Consider the following 20,606-nt stretch of genomic DNA (forward strand, 5'->3'; position numbering starts at 1 on the left):
GTCTCTTCAGTGTCATCACGCATGTTCTCAATTGATTCTGGAATTCCTTAATGGTTCTAGTACCTCAGTCTAGTGATAAAATCTCCACAGTCTTTTGAGAATGGTCATTTTTTATGCGCTCCGATGGCTAAAGCCACTGGTTCTTGTTATGGACTTATTTAGACCATTACATCCTAAGGATGCTTTCTCTATCTTCATGTTTATTTTATCTGGAGAATAAATAACTTTCAGGAGATTCTTTAATTCATTGGTTCTCAAGGTGTGGTCCTCAGACCAGCAGGATGAGCATGACCTGGGATCTGTTAGAAATGCAAATTCTGAGACCCCCATCCCAGATCTACTGAATCAGAAACTATGAGTAGGTACCAGTAATTCTATTTTAACAAGCCCTCTAAGTCAGATTTTCTCTGTAAAGGGCAAGATGGTAAATATTTTAGGGTTTGTGGACCATACAGTTTAACAGCTATTCTGTTCTGCTGTTGTACTGTGAAAGTAGCTATAGATAACACATAAATAAATGGACATCGTTCTCTTCCAGTAAAATTTTATTTACAAAAACAAGTGGTGGTCCAGGTTTGGCTCGTTTGTCAACGCCTGCTTCAGGTGATTCTGATGCAGCCTGAAGTTTAAGAGCCACTGACTTAGGAGAAGCCACAGTGCTCTTGAGGCACAGTTTCTCCTTAACTTGCAGGATTTATTTCTGCTATATAATTCTACTTAGCTGTGTTTTTCATAAATTAACCTGCCTGTTAAGCTGTCCCTTTCCTTCTCTTAACATGTGAAAAGCTAACATGTTTTTATGCTTTCTTCATGTTTTCTTTGCTTTCTGTCTCATACAGTTGTTTTTACAGCATGTTCCTCTAGATTTTTGTCATGTGGAGTTCTTCCATAGAAAGAGAAGAGATTAATGAGCTCAGGGTGGTGCTGAAAGCACCCGTTATTAAGAAAAATCTTGTTCTCTTTCACCTTTCTAAGATGAACAGTCCCACCCTGGACACAATCTTTTATTGGGTCAATATTTAACTCAGACCTGGACTCAATCTGTTAACCGTCATGCCTGGCTCTCCTTTAAAATTGTTGGGGTTTTATTATGCTTCTCCTTAGTCTGTAACACCATAAATTTTTCCGTCATTTTCTCTTGGGGCACAAGTAGTAGTACTTGTATACTTTGCTCTACAGTAACTTTCCTGGGAATCACTGCCTACTTCGTTGTTCCTTTCTGATCTTCCCCTCCCAACTTTTACATAGTTTATGTTCAAGATGTCATTTCTCAATGACTCTTATGATCCTGGCTGTACTTCTCAATTAATTTCTGGATCCTGGCTTATTTTAGCGAATTTACTGTATTGTTCTCTGAGATCTTATGTTTCTCTATTTCTTGAACTCATCATTTTTTTATCTAGAAACAACTAAAAAATCTCCACATTATCTAGTACTCTCCTTGATAGCAGTTATGTCTGGGTGCATCTCTTTTTCCTTTTTATATCTTTATGATCTTCACATTCTCATTTGCTTCGTATCTGTCCAGATTGACTTCTGAGATTTATCCTTTCTCATAAGGAAAGCTCTCTCTTCTAGCTTAGTCTACTTTCCTTTTTAAATTTTCATTCTTCTATTGCTTCTCTTCTGAAAGTAAGACTGAAACATATTTGTCAGATTATTACAGTTTCACCATGTTTCCCTGAGAAGATCAAATTCCTAAACACAGGTCTTTTTGATTACCTGTTCAGCCTTCATATTTGCAAATTAACTCCAGAAGATGGCATTTTTCATTATAATAAGGGCTCTCATCCCTTATCATTGGTTTTGTAAACAAACCCCTACCATTTTTCTATAGGTAGAGCCATAGCTTGAATACTAGGAGTCTAAAGCTGTGATGAGATCTTACGTAGTTTAAAAAAATCCAGGGCCAACTTGAGACCATGCCAGGTAAAAGCTGTGAATGTGCCTAGCCTCCTTTTAGTGGTGCTGCCCACTGGGTTAAGGTCAAGACGGTATTGCCTTGCAGCATTTTTCTAGACTTAGTCCAGGACTTCTTCCCTTCTAGTATCCATCAACATCTCTTAACCATGCTAAGCAATTTAAGTTTGTTGGTCATTTCATATAAGGCCTAAGTTTTCCATCCCTTTGCCATTCATCTTGGCCTTTTGGGCTGGTTTAGTGGCAGTGTCTCAAATTACAGGGCCAAGATAGCAAAACTCATTTCATTCCAAAATACGTCTTTGACCTTTTGTAAAAATTTTCTTTTACCTTAAAATGTATTTAATTGTGAAGACGTATAAGTTATCTTTTTATAATTAGAGCCCCTACACTGACATACAGTTGGGGTTTATGACAAACTTTAGAGCTTCTAGGGGATCATGAGAGGTATAGGTTTGGGTGTGTAGAAAGGAGAACTTCCATGGTTTGGTTACTTAACTTTAAGCAGGTATTCCTAGGGGATAGCTCTGCTACACATAGGTTGCAGTTACTTTTTATGTGGTTTTATTTTTGTGTGGGTGCACTTGTTTCCCACTCAGTTTTTCTTAATCATCATTTTGGGCTACCAACCAGCGTTTTCATACCAAATCAGTGACCTACTTTGGTCCAAAGCCAATTTGTAAATGCTCTTGGCCCTTGGTTTCTAAATTAACTGATATTAAATATTTTTCTTATTGCTTACAATTATATATTTTTTCTATGGTCACAGTATTTGAATTTTACTTAAACTTTGAAGAGTTTTGTGGCTCTACCAGAGCACAGTGCTAGGAGTGTCTGAGATTTGCCCTGGTCTGCTGGAAAAGAGGCCATGGATATAAAACGTGAGTGGATGTTTTACCACTCTATATGTTATGCGTCTGCAGGGCACTGTAAGTCACAGTCACAGTTAGTTTAGTGGATCTTTAGAATGTTTCCGTTGCTGGCAAACCTTGTACTTACAAGAAAGCTTATTCCATTTCTGAACTTTGAACTTCCTTCCTTAAAATCGAAAGGGTATGTTATTTGTAGAAATGTGTAGAAATGTGTTCAGGAAAGTAGGCAATTGTGTCGAGCTTTGTTTTTTTTTAACATCTTTATTGGAATATAAATTGCTTTACAATGGTGTGTTAGTTTCTGCTGTATCACAAAGTGAATCAGCTATACATATATCCCCATATCCCCTCCCTCTTGCATCTCGCTCCCACCCTACCTATCCCACCCCTCTAGGTGGTCACAAAGCACCGGTGTCAAGTTTGAAGACTTAAAGTTTGTCTAGTCTTAAACTTGAAAATTACCATTAATAGTTTTCTTATAACATCTCTTGTATCTAAGAATACCATTTAGATTTGCTTTGATTATACTTTGTCAGCTATCATAAATCTTGTTTACTAGGTTCAAGGAAAGGACCCATCAGTGGACATCACTCAGGACCTTGTAGATGAGTCTGAAGAGGAGCGTTTTGATGATATGTCATCGCCAGGTTTAGAATTGCCATCTTGTGAATTAAGTCGCCTTGAGGAAATTGCAGAACTTGTGGCATCATCTTTACCTTCCCCCCTGCGTCGTGAAAAACTTGCACTAGCACTGGAAAATGAGGGTTACATTAAAAAGCTCTTAGAGCTTTTTCATGTGTGTGAGGATTTGGAAAATATTGAAGGACTGCACCACTTGTATGAAATTATCAAAGGCATCTTCCTCTTGAATCGAACTGCTCTTTTTGAAGTTATGTTCTCTGAGGAATGTATAATGGACGTCATTGGATGCTTAGAATATGATCCTGCTTTATCACAACCACGAAAACATAGGGAATTTCTAACAAAAACAGCCAAGTTTAAAGAAGTGATTCCCATATCAGATCCTGAGCTGAAACAAAAAATTCATCAGACATACCGAGTTCAGTATATACAAGACATGGTTCTACCTACCCCTTCAGTCTTTGAAGAAAATATGTTATCAACACTTCACTCTTTTATCTTTTTCAATAAGGTAGAAATTGTTGGTATGTTACAGGTGAGTTAGATCATTCTTTTTTTTCCTACTTAAAAAGATACTGATTGCCTTCAACAGAAATAATTTTCTGTTCCTTTTAGGCACACAAATTGAATTTTTAATTTTTGTCTAAAGGTATGTATTTTGGTGATATTACAAGAGATTATAATATATAATACTGTGGGACCAGAAGGTTGTGTTGGATTAGGGGTGATAAATGTAATTTAAAAAAAAAAATCTAGCTTGAAGAAATAGGAAAAGGATCTTAATGAAACACTTGAATGTGGAATTTTAGGGATATTAATCTATCAGTTATGCATAGAACAGAATAGATTGGAAGAGGAAAGAAAAATAAAAGAGAAGCCAAGAAATATGTCATTAAATATAGAATACAAATTCTATAGCATTTATACAACTCCCAGGTAATTATTTATTAGAGGTACAGCAGATGTTGGCAAGTTATAGCTGCATGTCTCCCTACCAAGAGGCATGCTTTTGTAATGGATGAGAGTGTGGGGAGGTTAGGCTAGAGTATGAGTTTCAGCTCTGCCTGTCACTTAATAGCTATGTGGCTTGGGCAACTTTCTTAATCTCTTAAAGCTTCAGCTTCCTGATCTTAAGGTTGGTGATATTAGTACCTACCCTATAAGGTCATCTGAAGATTAGATCAGATGCATGCCTATAAAGCATTGAACATGATACAAGACTCCTGAGTATTATTTTAAAGTATCTATTAATAATTGCCTATTAAACTCCAGATTTTCTTTTTAGAGTATGCCCAGTCTCTTGGGTGTGGTGTGTTAGGGTGCTTGCATCAGAACTGCCTAGGATGCATCCTGGATTCTGCACATAGCACACAATCCAAATGTCTGAGCTGGCTGGTAATCTGCATTTGTAACACCCCCAAAGTCAGAGAATCTCTCAGTAATTTATCCCATGGTGCATGAATTAGTCTAGTCCAGTTGAAGTATGTTTGCATAGTGCAAAGATTTGTGAGTTGCACACTTCCTGTGTGTTTTGTTTCTTCATGCTCAAGATGTTGTAACAATAACAGCTGTATGATATGATTTGAAAGCTATTGTAAGACCTTACCTCAGATCTACAAATAAAATAATTATTTGAAACCTGGATTTGAATTTAAGAAAGAGGCAAATAAATGTCAGTTAGAGCTGCTTGGTAGCACATGTTATGAGTAAAACAGTACATTTAATTTTTGTCTATTCCTTTTTAGAAAATTGCTGTATTTTCAGTGACCCTGGTTTTATCACCTTAATATATATATATATATATATATATATATATATGAATTTAGATAGAAAAGTCAATTTTACCAAAACTGCTTTCCTGAAGCTAGTGATAAGTCCAGTTCACGTTGATTAATTTGACATGTTTTCCATTCATTTAAGACAGACAAATAACATAGGCAATACAGTCTGGTAAGTACAACAGTATTCCTTGACATAGTGTATTGTGATTGATAATGGAAGAAGAAGGGTGTTCTGGTACCAATTTTCATTTGTTCTTTGCTAAGGAACTAGTTTTTGCTAGCTACCTAATAGATCCTCTGTTCTGGTCTAGTTCTGATTTCTGGTCTCCTTGGATAGTCCTAAGCACTGCTGGTCCCTTTCTTCAGCTCCACATGGTTCTCATTTTGTTATATAGGGATTTGTCACTTCTTTGTTTTCTTGGTCTTCAGACCTGTAAAATGCCAGTTTTACTCATTAAGTATGAATAATTTCAAGTTGTTAAGTCTTTGTTTCCCTACAATACGCTCTGTAAAATGCAGGCTGCCAGTGCTGTAGGTCTTTCTGTTTCTCTTGATGCTGAGCATTTATATTGAAAGTGCTGCTATGAAGGAAGGTGAGTTTTACACATTTTTTGACAAGGAGTAATTAAAGCAGGTTCTTACCTTGTACACAGTCATAACCCTTACTGTTGACTGATTCTTTGTAATACTGTTGAACCTTCTTAATTCTCTGTACTTCACAGAAGTTCAGAGAATCTTTTTTAATCATTTGATTTCCATTTGGTGGGATATATTATGTCTGAGATGGATCTTGATATTGGATGCCATTTGAGGTGTGGCCTATTTGTACACTGCAGAAAAAGTAAAGGTGGAATAGCCAAACTAATTTGGTGTCACAGAAAATGTTTCTTGAGCACCTGCAGCAGTGAATAAGGGGTTTATAAACTAGTGGGAGATACACACATACATACATACGTACACATACATATACATGTATATATATACACACACACATACATATATACATTTAGACTTAGGCATGTCTGTAGGGCATGTAGTGTTGAATTTATTTCTACTAGCTGAGGTAGTATGGAATTAAAACAAAATCTTAACTAAAAATAGTGACAAAAAATTGAACAGGCAGTCAGGAAGGCTCTACCACCTACCTGCTAACTGTGATTGGGCATTGGGTAAATTTCTTAATCTGTCTCAATTATAAAATAAGGAGGTAAGATAAGATAACATATGAGGTTATTTCCAAGTTCTATACTCTAACTTTTACATGCCCAGATGAGTATCCTATGAGAGATCTTTTGAATCATTTCTAAAATAATTTAATACAATTTAACATAGAATAATTTAATAATTATTATATGTCTGTAGGTGGATAGCTTCAAATAATAGATGTTTCTTTAAAAGTTCTGAATTTAGCTTTTTACATAATTGAATCATTTCTGGTTTTAAAACATGAAGGAAGTTTTATCTTTATTTGAGTGGTTGTAGAACCTTAACTTCTAAAGTTAAGATTATGAAACCCTATGAAAATCATGGGTCTACAGACCATGTTTGTTTTTGTAAATAAAGTTTTATCTGAACAGAGCCATACTTGTTCATTGACATTGCCTGTGGCTGCTTCCTACTATAACAGCAGAATTGAGTAGCTGTGGTGGAGTCCGCAAAACCTAAAGTGTTTATAATGTGGCCCTTAACTAGACTTAAGAAATAGAGCCTTGCCGAAATATAAAGGATAATCTTTGTACAAATCCCCAATTTATCCTTTCATAGTTTTTTCCTTCTCTTTTAAAAAACAGCATTGCCAATACCATCTTCCCCTTTTCCAGTTATTGCGATTTATATCTTCTGTATTAGCGTTTTGAAAATATATTACACTGTTACTATTAGCATAATTAATTTATCCTTTGATTTCACAGGAAGATGAAAAATTTCTGACAGATTTGTTTGCACAGCTAACAGATGAAGCAACAGATGAGGAAAAAAGACAGGAATTGGTAAGAAATTTGATATTATGGAGGGCATGAAGCTAAAACAACACACCTTTTATATTCACTTATCCTTTTTCCTAATTTCAGGTTAACTTTTTAAAAGAATTTTGTGCGTTCTCCCAAACGCTACAACCTCAAAACAGAGATGCTTTTTTCAAGACTTTGTCAAACATGGGTATATTACCAGCTTTAGAAGTCATCCTTGTAAGTTTGTTTCTCCTTATACTTAATTACCATCATATTTTTAATCCACAAAATAGTATATTTCTTATGTAGCATGCAACTGTTTGATTATAGCCAATATTTAATATCAGTTGTGTATTACATAAAGTTAAAAAGCTATAAAATTCTAGTATTAGTCCTTACAGAGAGTACTGAAAGGACACATACAGGAATTTTCCATATTTTTAATATCGATAATTTGTTAACTTTGCAGCCTATTAGTTGAAATGTTAAAGTAGAAAAAAAAACAGGAGTAAAAGAAAGTATAACTTTATCCATAGAAAAAGAATTTTACATAAGCAGAATTTCCTTGACCTCTCTTTTTTTATTCAAATGTTCTCTTATAATTTGTTAGGTTTTGGATTTATATAGCTTCAAGTTCCATATTTTTGTTATTATAGGAGAAATAAGTGCTTTTTATCTGCAGGGCATGGATGATACACAGGTGCGAAGTGCTGCTACTGATATATTCTCATACTTGGTTGAATATAATCCATCCATGGTACGAGAGTTTGTCATGCAGGAGGCACAACAGAATGATGATGTAAGTAAGAAGTTAACAGAGCAAAAAATAACCAACAAGGTAAATATTATTTGCACTAACAGTAAGTATTTATACATGGGAAGCTATAACTGTATTTATTATTCATTTCTTAAAGATTTAAATAGTTGATGTTTGAGAAGAGTGTAGCCATAATATCATGGCTTATTCTTCCCTAACTGGCTCCTGTCTCAGTTTATAAATTGTCTTACAGCAGTTGTTAATGCTCAACTTAAATTTCTTTAAAAATTTTTGAGATCGGGCTTCCCTGGTGGCGCAGTGGTTGAGAGTCCGCCTGCCAGTGCAGGGGATACGGGTTCGTGCCCCGGTCCGGGAAGATCCCACATGCTGCGGAGCGGCTGGGCCCGTGAGCCATGGCCGCTGAGCCTGCGCGTCCGGAGCCTGTGCTCTGCAACGGGAGAGGCCACACAGTGAGAGGCCCGTGTACTGCAAAAAAAAAGAAAAAAAAAATTTGAGATTAAGTTTCTTAATTCAGAAGTTAATGTGCTATGTAGTGTTGTTTAAATCATTTAATCAATAAATTGTTCTTCTATATGTGGAATTATGAATAACTTCCCTAGGAAAACATTGGCTTTGCTAGGGATAGAGTCTCAAAATCATCAAGAATGACGAAGCACATTCCTTTGGAAAGTGTTTAGGGTGCTTTCTTTACTGCCTAACCATAGGGAACAAGCTGTTGTGTTGTGTACACACACACACACACACACACACACACACACTCACTCACTCACTCACTCACTCACTCACTCACTCACTCACTCACTCACATTCACTCACTCACTCACTCACTTACCCATCAATTTCAGAGTCGGTGAGAGAATGTATCCTGGTGATGTGAAAGGTTCTCCCAGAGTCTGTGGTACATGGCTTATGTGGAAGCCGTAAATGTTTGTGCTCTGTTTTCTTTTCAGATAATTAAACCAATCATCCTGATTTTTTATTTTCTCTTTCCCCCATAAAATCTTGGAAGTAACTTTTTACTTAAGAATAAACTAAGATATTCTGCCCTCAAACAGAGAGGGTAAAAAGACAATCTCTTAGAAAAAAATATATGTAGAATTCCAGCCTATCATATTTTTACAAAATGAGGAAATAGACTTTTTAAAGAGATCGTAATGTGTTGTGATGTCAAAATGAAGTGGAATGCCTAGTAACTTCTATATTTAACACTTGTTTACAAAATTGTAATGTCAGGGTAGGTGCAGGAAGTGCCAGTTTGAACTGTTGAATATTATGTCACATTTTGCTTTTATAAAATAGTCCTATCTTGAAAGCCTCTGTGTGTGTGTGTGTGTGTGTGTGTGTGTGTGTGTGTGTATAAAATAAAGGCTATTCTTGTTGGCGCTGTAACCCACTAGTTGAACATACATTGATGTACTTCATTCATACACAGTCGTCTTCTTGATTCCCAGTCTTGATTCGTTATTTCCATGTATGTCTGCATTTTCTCTGTCTATCCTACCATTGTATATATAGGCAAGAGCAGGGATTTTTCTCACTGAATGCCTCTCAATTTTTCCTCTTCAGCCAGGAAAACCAGTCATAGTAGAGCATCAGGAAAACTAAGTCAATTTTGTATGTCATTTGGAATATCTATAATATATTTGTTCTCCTGTGTGCTCTCTAAATAACGTAATCTTGTTTCCCCCAATTTCAGACATTCAGGTACCAACTAATTTTTTCTTAAATTTATTTTAAATGGAAACTTTATATCATTTCCATAAATGGAGAATAGGTACAGTTATCATCTGCCATAAATAGAAGGAATCTATAAAAATGCAGTGAAAGAACAATGTTATAAATTTTAGCTGAACATTCTTACTGTTAAAGCCCGTTAGCTTTCTTCAGAAGGGAGATTTTGTTATCCAGAGGTGTAAAAGATCTGTTAGCACCAAACTGAAACTTTGTTTTTATTTTCATCGGGATTTAAAGATAAATCCCCTTGATTAAAGATAAATTCTTTTTGGTACTATTTGTGTAACGTGCCAATACCATACTTTCGGAAAACTGCTCTGTATCCATTAAAGAAGTCAGTCAAGCATTTCATTTTGTTTGCAGTTAAGATAGCCATAGCTAGGTATAATGCTGTAGCATGTCTCATAGTATATGCTTTTTCCATTCCCTCCTATAATAAGTGATCCTTACTATGTGTATTTTTCTCACCAGGATATTTTGCTCATCAACCTTATTATAGAACATATGATTTGTGATACAGACCCTGAACTTGGAGGAGCAGTCCAGCTTATGGGCCTCCTTCGAACATTAGTTGACCCAGAAAACATGTTAGCTACTGCCAATGTAAGCTACGGGCATTTTTCTCTTTTTCATACTAGTATAATTTTTATTGCTGGTAGGAACCAATGCAGTTAAAGTTCATGGAAGTGTTTTCGATTCCTTAGAAAACAGAAAAGACTGAATTTCTGGGTTTCTTCTACAAGCACTGTATGCATGTCCTTACTGCTCCCTTACTGGCAAATACAACAGAAGACAAACCTAGCAAAGGTAAGGTAATACAGGTTGGTAGTTAAGTTCTTGGTTCTTGAATTCTGAAACTCAAAAAGTTGGTGTTAACCTAGAGGTTTACTAATATATTTTCAAAAGAGGTAATTTCAAGGTAAAATTTCTTTTAAAAGTGCTATAATCAGAGGTAGTAGAACTGTGAAAGAATATACTAGAGATAATTTTTTGCTTTCAGAATTTTAAAAATATTTTTTGTTAAAGCAATATTTGTATTTAGTTTGCATTTACATGTATGAAACAAATAGAAGGAAGAAGCTATTAGAAGATTCATTTTATTTGTACTCCAGGTGTGTAGATACAGAGCAGAGCTTGTGCTTAGTATTAAGCAGTTTTTCTTTGCATTGAGGATTATTCCAAAGTAGGATTATTTCTGCATTTTATTCCTTTAGCTTTGTGTGTGTGTGTTTGATTTAGAAAATAGTTTTAGGGTCTTCATTGGGAAATTCCTTATTGAAGCTTTGAGAATAAGTAAGTTATTTTGTCATATGAATTATCAATATAGTATATTTAACTTATGACACCACTTAGAATAAAATGTTAAATTTACCTTTTTTAATGACTCTAGAATCAAGTCTTGGAAATGTGATACTAATTTTTCTTGTCTACTTTATTCATAGTAGGTAAAGCTTGAGGCTTCTTTCCAAACCCACATGTTCAATTCATCAAACATTTATTGAGAACCCATTGTGTGGAAGGCACTGTGCTATATATATAATCTTTAGGGGTTAAATGGGAGAAATAAAAAGTGAGTAAAATAGTTTTGGAGGCTTATTGCCTGGTGAGGAAGATAAGCCAGTAATTATAATTCAGCGTGGACTCATTATGTGTAGTAAAAGGAGGCACAAAGTACATGAATCAAAGGAGCAGAGAGAGTAGTTCCATCAAAGCCAGATGATGTGTGGTAGGAGGACCTCCTGTGATATCTGTATATCCGTTGAGGGACATAAGACATGGTAGAGCATTCTTGCCCTCTAGAATGAAACAGATCTAATAGATTTGTATCCCAGTTTGCCTTACTAATATTTCACACCTGGGTCTTGTGACACTAATTCTTCACAGAGTTATTTAAATTAAATGTGAAAAAATGGAAAGCACAGTTCTTGGCACATGGTAGGCATTCAATAAATGTTAGTTCCCTTTTCCTTAACTTTAACATATTTGGGTTAATAGAAGGGATTTTACTTGATTAGAATTCGGATTCTTAATTTGGGGAGGAAAAGAATATAAGCCATTAAATATAATTGTGTTTTGTTTTGTTTAGATGATTTTCAGACTGCCCAGTTGTTGGCACTTGTATTGGAATTGTTAACATTTTGTGTGGAGCACCATACCTACCACATAAAGAACTACATTATTAATAAGGACATTCTCCGGAGAGTGTTAGTTCTTATGGCCTCGAAGCATGCTTTCTTGGCATTATGTAAGTGTTGCTTCTGGTAGAATTACTTATTGTCTGTATATTATTATTGTTATTTCGGTGTTATTGCCTGAGAAGAAAAGATCACTGATTGCAGGAGACCGAGGTTCTAATACTAAACTACACTGATAATGTACTTTTGCCATATTTTGATCAGGTGATTTTCCTGACTCTTCTTTCTCAATATACAGTAAAGGGGTTAAGAGTGTACCTACAAAATGTATTAAAGTATTATTAAAATGGCACCTTAAATCATTTTATTTGCCGTATTTATTTTTGACTTTATATAGCATGACAATCACAAATTGGACATTCTTGTGAGACCAGAGTCTCACACTGAGTCATGAAGAATACATTTGTAATTTGGAAAACATAGCTAATAGCACCGAGTTTCCAAAATACATTTTTTCTAAATTACAGAATGCCTAGCACAAATGCCTGCGGATGGTCTGTTCATTAATTCCACAAATATTTTTCCCCCAGCTTTACTGAGACATATTTGACATATGACATTGTGTTACCTCAGATACTTCAGAGAAGGGGTGACAGACCACAGCTGTGGCCAAATCCAGTCCATGGTCTGTTTTTGCACAACCTGGAAAGTGAAAAATAGTTTCTGTGTTTTTAAAGCATTGTTCAAAAAAAAAGCTACAGAGACCATATGTGGCCCACAGAGCCTAGAATATGTATTCTGTAGACCTTTATGGGAAAGGTTTGTCACCTCTCGTAGAGCAACAGATAGTCTTTTAACAAGGCTGTTCTTAGTTATACATGTTTTTCAAAAGTTGACTTTCACTGTATTCTGAAGACCCTAGTTTACAGAAGTAAAACATGTTTCTGAATTAGAAATAGGTTAACCCAGAATATTCTTGATCATGTAGCAGTCAGCCTTCTTTGGTAAGTTGGCACACCAGTTTTAAGAGTACCCTAGAGGCTCAATAAGAGATGTCTGTTGGTAACTAACTCTTTTTGGCCTTTTGGTTTTTATGGGTAGGTTTGGTTTTGTTGTTGTATAAAGGCATCATAATCATCCAGTAATTAGAAGCCTGAACATATACATCCATTTTTGCTGTCTTTTTTTACTTCATTTTAAATCATTTTGCTTGGGAATTCCCTGGCCGTCCTCAGTGAGTGGTTAGGACTCTGCACTTTCATTGCCGAGGGCCTGAGTTCATTACCTGGTTGGGGAACTGAGATTCCACAAGCTGTGCAGCGCAGCCAAAAAAAATGTTTTGCTTAATTGACTTTTAAAATATCCTTAAATTATGAAAACATTGTTTATAAGGATATTTCTGACATTGATATATTCTGTCAACATTTTATCTTTAAAATGGTATTCAAAATAGAAAGTCTAATGAATTTTTCTTAGAAGGAAACCTATTAGGGTGACACTTGTTATAGTTGAATTAGTTTTTCAGTCTGGTGTACACACTGCAGTATGAACTGAGAATACATGTGGTCAGATGCTTTTCAGCCAAAAGGAATATTGCATATAAAGGGCTCTTAAACTCATATTCATTTTCCTTATAAACCTATCATAGCAAAAGTGAGAGTCCCAAAGCAAGTTGAGAGGAAGTTAATAATGAACACTTCTTTGATTTGTTCTTTCATGTCAACATAGAAGGTTTTGTTTGAGTGTAGGAAAGGGAGTTTGAGCAGATGGGATAGAACGGGAAAACTGAATAAATTTAAAAATTAGTTTTATTTAAATAAATTTAACACCTACTACCATGTTTTATTCTAAGATATGCATTTATCATCTCAAATCAAGGTGAGTCTTAAAATTAATGGCATGTCATTATGATTGGTAGCTTTTTTTCTTTGTTTTGTTTTCTTAGTAGTAGAAAGGAAGGTTTTTTGCAATCAGTGGCATCTTACATTTGATGAAGTATGATGCATACCTAGTATTAGGAAAAAGATGATTGACCTGAAGTCAGTTGTCAAGTGGCTCAGAGTTCATTAGGAGGAGATAGTCTGTAAATACCAAAACAACATCAAAAGCACTATATCGAGGTGTGCTTGGATGTATAGTGGAAATGATTTATTCTCCCTGAATGAGGCAGATCAGGAAAACCTTGCAAAAAGAAGTAAAGTAAGTTGTGTCTTGATCATGGGAGAGTGTGAAATTCTTGGTTGAATACACAATTAAGATGAACAAATGTGAAAGTGTGGTATGTTAGAGGTTTGGTATAGGTAGAACACATGAGTCTAGTGGGAGAGTGGCAGGAAAGGGAAAGGCCTTTTCTAAGAGTCCTTCATCTCATTTTGCTTACAGTATTGCAAAGAAAATTTCTCACAGTTCAGTGAGAACTATGAAGAGAATCATGACAAATTAATGAGTTTATATTGTAGGAAATTATGCTAGCAAAAATCTTAGTTATGTTTTATTATTTTAATATTTTTCAAACTAAGTTAGGTTATCATTAATTAAACCTCACTCTTTCTCAAATGATTCTCACTCAGTGTGGCTCTCTTCCCAGGATTGAGAATGAGTGGCTTCTGAAAGAAGATGTCAGTCATTAGGAATGCACTCTTTAGGACTGGCTATACAGTAGGAGTTTTAATCAAGGATTTCTAAAAGAACTAAGCATAAATTTGCAGAGATTTACTATCTATTCAGTCTTAGGAAAGAGTACATTAAAATATTAAGTATAGTTTTTTTTTTAAGGGAGATTTTATAAGTAGATTTAGATGTCCACTTGTAAAGACAAAAGATTGGTTAAATGTACACAGTTTGGGGACTTTGAATTTTTTATACCTGCTGGTTCTTAATTATTATACTTGTATCATATTTAAAGACGACGTAGTCAAGTCTGTGAGTGAGAACAACAATCCTATTTAGTCTTTATAGGTTAGATATGTATGTGTATAAACACACAGACACACACACAGTTTTATCATTCTTGGCCTTTACCAGATTCTTGGATCTTAAATTGTAGCTTTTTAGTTCCTACCTATATGTTGTCTGGCTGTTTTTTAAAATACGGAAATCTATAAGAAGAATGAAGTAGAGAAGAATTTTGTGGTAGATGCTTTTTTTCAGCTATCATTAGTTACATATGCAGCAAAAAGTTTCAGACTTACATAAAATGTCATGTTGTGTAAGGTAAAGATTTATTATTTGTTTTAGAGATGATTGAAACTAAGCGTAAGAGATTCCTGGCATGTTAATAAAGGTTAGAGATGTGAGTGGTAGCAGAGTGCACTTTTACATTGAAAATCCTACATTTGTGCTAACTTGACCTATCGCAAAAGCTTTCTCTAACCTCCTTCGAGCAACTTGACTTCATTAGAACTCACTGGTAAATTTTTGAAAGTAACTTTATTCAACAGCAAGAATAGTGGTTGGACATTTTTCATGCAAGTTTCTTTTTGGGGAGAGGTTTGGGTGGAAATGACACGATTCTTGATATAAATAAATGAGGGCAAATGAGGAGCAAAACAAAACAAAAGCCCATTAGAATTACCTTCTGTCTACCTTGGCAGTTTCTGAACAAAACTGCTCTTGAGGAGATGGCAGTGGAGCCAGCTGCACACTCTGGTCTTAGCGAGTTCTAGGGAGGGAGTTTTCTTTTCACTTCCCCGGGAACTGCGTGCAGACCACAGGGTTCAATTAGTGTGTGTTATGGTAGGACACAAGTCTTCACAAAGCCTGCAAAGTTGGAGTAACAATTTTTAAAATAACAGCACTTGCCTTAATTACTAAAAGCTTAAAATTTGGCCTATTAGCATGAGCTCTAAAGTATTGATTTTTATTCTAACAAGTGGAACTGCCTAAGTTCCTTTGTCAAGTAACATTAAAAAACAAACAAAACAACAACAACAACAAAAAACAAGCTCTCAAATCATTGTTTTGGGAAAATAAACCCTTATTAGGCTTTGACTTATCACAAAGAAAGATGATGCTTATTGTTTAAAATGTCTTATTTCACCATGCTTATGTATTTGAAAATACTCAGTAGTTTAAAAAATAAAATGCAATTACTCTTCTATAAACTATTTTGAACTCCCTGCCCACAGTGTCTCTTTAGTAAGAGACACTGTTAAATAAGTTGGATTGTTAAGGCAGTTTATAATCAACTGTACCTAATTGGGCATTCACTTGTGGACCTCTTTTCTGCCAACTAAAGAAAAATTGAGCTGCTTTACTCCTCTGCCTTCCTACCCAGAAACCGTGTCAGCATGGTTGCCTGGCTACCTGCTCATGAAGGACTTGATTAATAACAAATTGGCAATTTAACGAGCCACTTCCATGATCTCCAAAGAAACCAAAATACAAACACAATATTTAATCTTGCCAACCGAAGACGATGTGACTGCATGAAGTGAGTATGCTTTTTTGAACTGTTTACAATAACTGGGGCATTAACTTACTGATAATTCCATTTAGGTAAAGAGGGCTTTGTTGAAGTCTAGCTGTCTGAGTATATTTGGATCTTGACGAATGGTGACTTAAGTAACTCCCCATACCTCAAGATGTAAATATACCTTTTAATCTGTAAGTTAAAGCCTAATTAATTGTAAAAAGGAAAACTAGGGGAAAAAAATAAAAAGCATACTCGCTGCAGTAAGCATAGAGGACCACATTTTAAAAACATCCTGTAAACTGATTCCTAAACTCTGGGAAGGCAAATTTTGGGTCATGCAGATTTCTGTGGGTTTACGGCATTTCTACAAACACATCCAAAAACAAATCAATGTAAACACCATTAACCCTGATAAGAGTGTCCAAAAATAAGGAAGATCAAATTATAGAGTGGATTGCCCTAATAAAACAATGTTTTTTCTGTTGTTTTGAAGGTATATACAAAAGGATATATTTGGAATTTTCTCATCTTAAGTAGTATAATAGGTTAATTCATTTATTAGCCCTAGCTTAGCTCTAATTTCAGATGTAAAGTACATTTTGGTAATCAGTAACTTATTTCCAGAATTCTTCTGGCTCTCTAAGACTTGTGTTCTATGGTGACATACACTGCTTTTAGAATACATTTTTCTGATAACCTTTTTGTAATCCTTATCTTTAGGTTCATACTTCTGGAAGCAGTAACTTATTACTGCATGAAGAACTATGTTTATTTAACAGGTTTTTTTGTAATTCTAAAATATGAAGATATGGTATGTAATTTGAACAACAATGCCTCTGTGTTTCAGGTGCTCTTCGTTTTAAGAGAAAGATTATTGGATTAAAAGATGAGTTTTACAACCGCTATATAATGAAAAGTTTTTTGTTTGAACCAGTAGTCAAAGCATTTCTCAACAATGGATCCCGCTACAATCTGATGAACTCTGCCATAATAGAAATGTTTGAATTTATTAGAGTGGTAGGTTCTATACTTTTTAGTTAGAATTTTGGTTTTGTTTGAGCAAATCAAATATGCATTGTTGGTATTTTGGCTTATTTGAGATTATTATATTTGGAGAGAATTTTTGAAAGAAAACCAGTGTTACCAAAAGCTTATGAGAGATTCAATTTGAACTAACAAAAACCAAAATAATCTCTCTCAGCAGCTAGTTTCAAACTATCTCAGGATAGTTTGAAAATTGATTTAACACTGTCACGGTAGTCATTTTAAGAAAGTAAAATTATAGTTGGCATAAGTATTCAGATGTGTTTTTTGTTTTTAACTTGGAGGTTTTTTGAATTTTCCTTGACATTCCTCCATATGTCTCTAAAGAGTAAATTTCATTCTTTAATGATACAGTAGGCTGGTAGTTCTCAAACATTGGTGTGTCTCAGAATTATCTGTGGCATGCTTTTTTAAAATTTCGGTAAAATAAACATAACAAAATTTGCCCTTTTAACCATTTTTTAAAGTGTACAGTTCACTGGCGTTAAGTGTATTCACATTGTTGTGCAATCATCACTGCCATCCATCTCTAGCACTTTTCTGTATATATGCCTAGGCACCACCCCAGACTTACTGAATGAGAATCATCTAGGGTAGGACCTGAGCATTTACTTTGGAAAGAGCCATGGATAATTCTGAGGTACACCAAAAGTCAGGGGCTATTGAAGTAGCCAGTATTTGTTATGCCCATTTGCATTTTTTTGTCCCTAAGATTGGATAATAATTTTAAGAAATTAAACCATTTTGGGCGGGTTTATGAGTTCACTACAATTAAGCCTCATATTTTGCTAATTTTTCCTATCATTTTTTATTATAATTCTTTTTTATAGGAAGATATAAAATCATTAACTGCTCATGTAATTGAAAATTACTGGAAAGCATTGGAAGATGTAGATTATGTACAAACATTTAAAGGATTGAAACTGAGATTTGAACAACAAAGAGAAAGGCAAGATAATCCCAAACTTGACAGGTAGATTACCACATATTTGAACCTATTCATTCAGTGACAAGTTTATGATGGTAGCTCTTTTTTGCTTGTTAATTATTTAGCTTGGCAGCAGAGGGGGAAATAAGCAGATGGAGGTTGTAGTTTTCTCTAATGGTCAATGTAAATGTTTTCCTGACGGTGTTAGGTGGGTATCAGTATGATTTGTAGACTTTTCTCAGGCATATATCAAGTTAGATAATGCAAAAGAAAAAAAGCAAAACACTGATATGGCAATAAGGCTACTTTTGTGTCCAAAGTAAAATCAGAATATTATTGTATTTGCTTTGCTTTAAGGTTACAAATTATTTTAATGCAATTGTGTACATTTTTTTCTAAATACCTGAGTTCACATACTTGTGGTATATTTTAAAATCCATAAATTAAGACTTGTTAATTCGTAGTGTTAGCAAGTTTAATAACTGATCTGTAACAGTACAATTTTGATAATGGGAATTTTGATTCCACTACTTAACACTAGATATGGTGGAGTGTAGTTTTTTGTTATATGCTAGGTAAAATCTGTTTTTTTTTCCCCCACCTCTGTGTGTATAAATCTGTATTATTCCATTTATCTATTAAGACTGTAATTTGGGATAATATTTGAAGACAAAAGTCTTTATATGAGTCTATTAATTCTACTTTCTTCTCTTTACTCATAGTATGCGTTCCATTTTGAGGAATCATAGATATCGAAGAGACGCCAGAACACTAGAAGATGAAGAGGAGATGTGGTTCAACACAGATGAAGATGACATGGAAGATGGAGAAGCTGTCGTGTCTCCATCTGACAAAACTAAGAGTGATGATGACATTATGGATCCAATAAGTAAATTCATGGAGAGGAAGAAATGTATGTTGAAAAGATGGGCAAGGAAATATTGAAGGCTTTCTCACTCTAGGTTTATCCTTTTTTTCTTGACAGAATGATTAGTATCTACTTTGTGTCACAACAGATATTAAAATTAAAAGACTCTTGCTTTATAGAGTGTGAATTTAATAGCTCTGTTGTGAAGGTATAGACTAAATTTTCCTAATTTGTCTTGAGTGAGATATTTCAGAAGGGTAGGAACACTGAGTATAATACTGAAGGTCTCCTTCCTTCTCAGTAGTAAAGTCCTGTGGATAAGGATGCTTAGTATTTTGCTAAGCTTTGTTCATAAACTGAATTTCAGTGTCGCTCTCTGGCAAAGGAGTAAGCTAGTTAATTGTGTTTTTAGTGCCACCTCACTTGGAGGTTTTTGAAAAGATGAGTATGGGTGACAATTATTGACAGTATTCTCATTTTTAGTAAAAGAAAGTGAGGAAAAGGAGGTGCTTCTGAAAACGAATCTTTCTGGTCGGCAGAGCCCAAGTTTCAAGCTTTCCCTCTCTAGTGGAACAAAGACTACCCTCTCCAGCCAGTCACCTGCAACAAATCTGCCTGGTTCTCCAGGCTCACCTGGATCCCCAGGATCTCCAGGCTCTCCTGGATCCATCCCTAAAAATACATCTCAGACGGCAGCTATTACTACCAAGGTATGTTTTTGACTCCCAGACCTACCTAATTTAAGCTTTCCCAACAATAAAATTGTTGTGACTAGTAGTCCCTTTGGTTACTGTCTTTTGGAACTGATTTTAACATTTGTGAACTAGGGAATAATTCTCCCACCAGCAGTTGAGAAATTTCTGAAAGTTTTTATGACCAATTCAGAAGTTTGAATATATTCTTATTTTGGTTGTTTGCATTTTAGCACCTTAAGTTCACATTTGTATGTGTCAAAACATTTACAGAAATTTTAAAGTTAAATTATTATTTACTTTTATCAGCTTTCCCAATTAATACCCAGATAAAGACTTCGTAGGAAGAATATAATCTAAATATCTGGACACTCCTAACTTAATTTTGTCAAGCAAGGTTTATAAAAAAGAATTAACTGTCTACTATCACTAACATTTCCTTTAGGAAGGATCACAATTTTACCACCAAAAATGTAGGAAAGACATAATCTCAGAAAAAAACAATTCTTTTGGCTGCCTTATGTTTCCCTGGACTAGCAGTTAACAGACTGGCATTTGGGATTCATTGATCTACATCGAGACTAAAGTGAGCTACAGTGGTTTCTGGTGAAGGAGCAGGGCTAAAAGGAAGGAGCCTGGATGAAATAATGAGGAAGGGACAGGGCAGAATCACTTTCCTAGCCTCCGATAGTCTGTCTACCCTCATTTCTAGTGGTCTGTTTATTTTCTGTGGTTTTAATTTTGATGCTGTTTAGACTCTGTTAAAGAAAATTTTTTTAATGCATAAAGTCTTAAAAACTTAAGTTTTGAATTTTAAATTCAGTAATTAGTGTTTATCTACTGGGTGTT

General features: G+C 34.9%; 1 protein-coding gene and 1 long non-coding RNA gene across 2 annotated transcripts in view; one reads left to right on the plus strand and one right to left on the minus strand.

The window, feature by feature from the left end:
* PPP4R3A (protein phosphatase 4 regulatory subunit 3A) overlaps nucleotides 1-20,606 on the plus strand; it is a 39,596-nt gene that overhangs the window by 16,905 nt on the left and 2,085 nt on the right. The window contains exons 4-14 of the mRNA XM_060169611.1: nucleotides 3,352-3,969; nucleotides 7,126-7,203; nucleotides 7,285-7,401; nucleotides 7,847-8,002; nucleotides 10,148-10,279; nucleotides 10,381-10,483; nucleotides 11,763-11,921; nucleotides 17,073-17,242; nucleotides 18,100-18,242; nucleotides 18,920-19,110; nucleotides 19,549-19,775. Coding sequence (XP_060025594.1) covers nucleotides 3,352-3,969; nucleotides 7,126-7,203; nucleotides 7,285-7,401; nucleotides 7,847-8,002; nucleotides 10,148-10,279; nucleotides 10,381-10,483; nucleotides 11,763-11,921; nucleotides 17,073-17,242; nucleotides 18,100-18,242; nucleotides 18,920-19,110; nucleotides 19,549-19,775 — 2,094 coding nt within the window. The remainder of the gene's footprint in view (nucleotides 1-3,351; nucleotides 3,970-7,125; nucleotides 7,204-7,284; nucleotides 7,402-7,846; nucleotides 8,003-10,147; nucleotides 10,280-10,380; nucleotides 10,484-11,762; nucleotides 11,922-17,072; nucleotides 17,243-18,099; nucleotides 18,243-18,919; nucleotides 19,111-19,548; nucleotides 19,776-20,606) is intronic.
* LOC132531690 (uncharacterized) overlaps nucleotides 15,501-20,606 on the minus strand; it is a 49,685-nt gene continuing 44,579 nt past the window's right edge. Inside the window, exon 3 of the long non-coding RNA XR_009544194.1 lies at nucleotides 15,501-15,570. This is a non-coding gene — a long non-coding RNA (uncharacterized LOC132531690). The remainder of the gene's footprint in view (nucleotides 15,571-20,606) is intronic.

This window comes from Lagenorhynchus albirostris, chromosome 1 (assembly GCF_949774975.1).
Source record: "Lagenorhynchus albirostris chromosome 1, mLagAlb1.1, whole genome shotgun sequence".
Classification (NCBI taxonomy): domain Eukaryota; kingdom Metazoa; phylum Chordata; class Mammalia; order Artiodactyla; family Delphinidae; genus Lagenorhynchus; species Lagenorhynchus albirostris.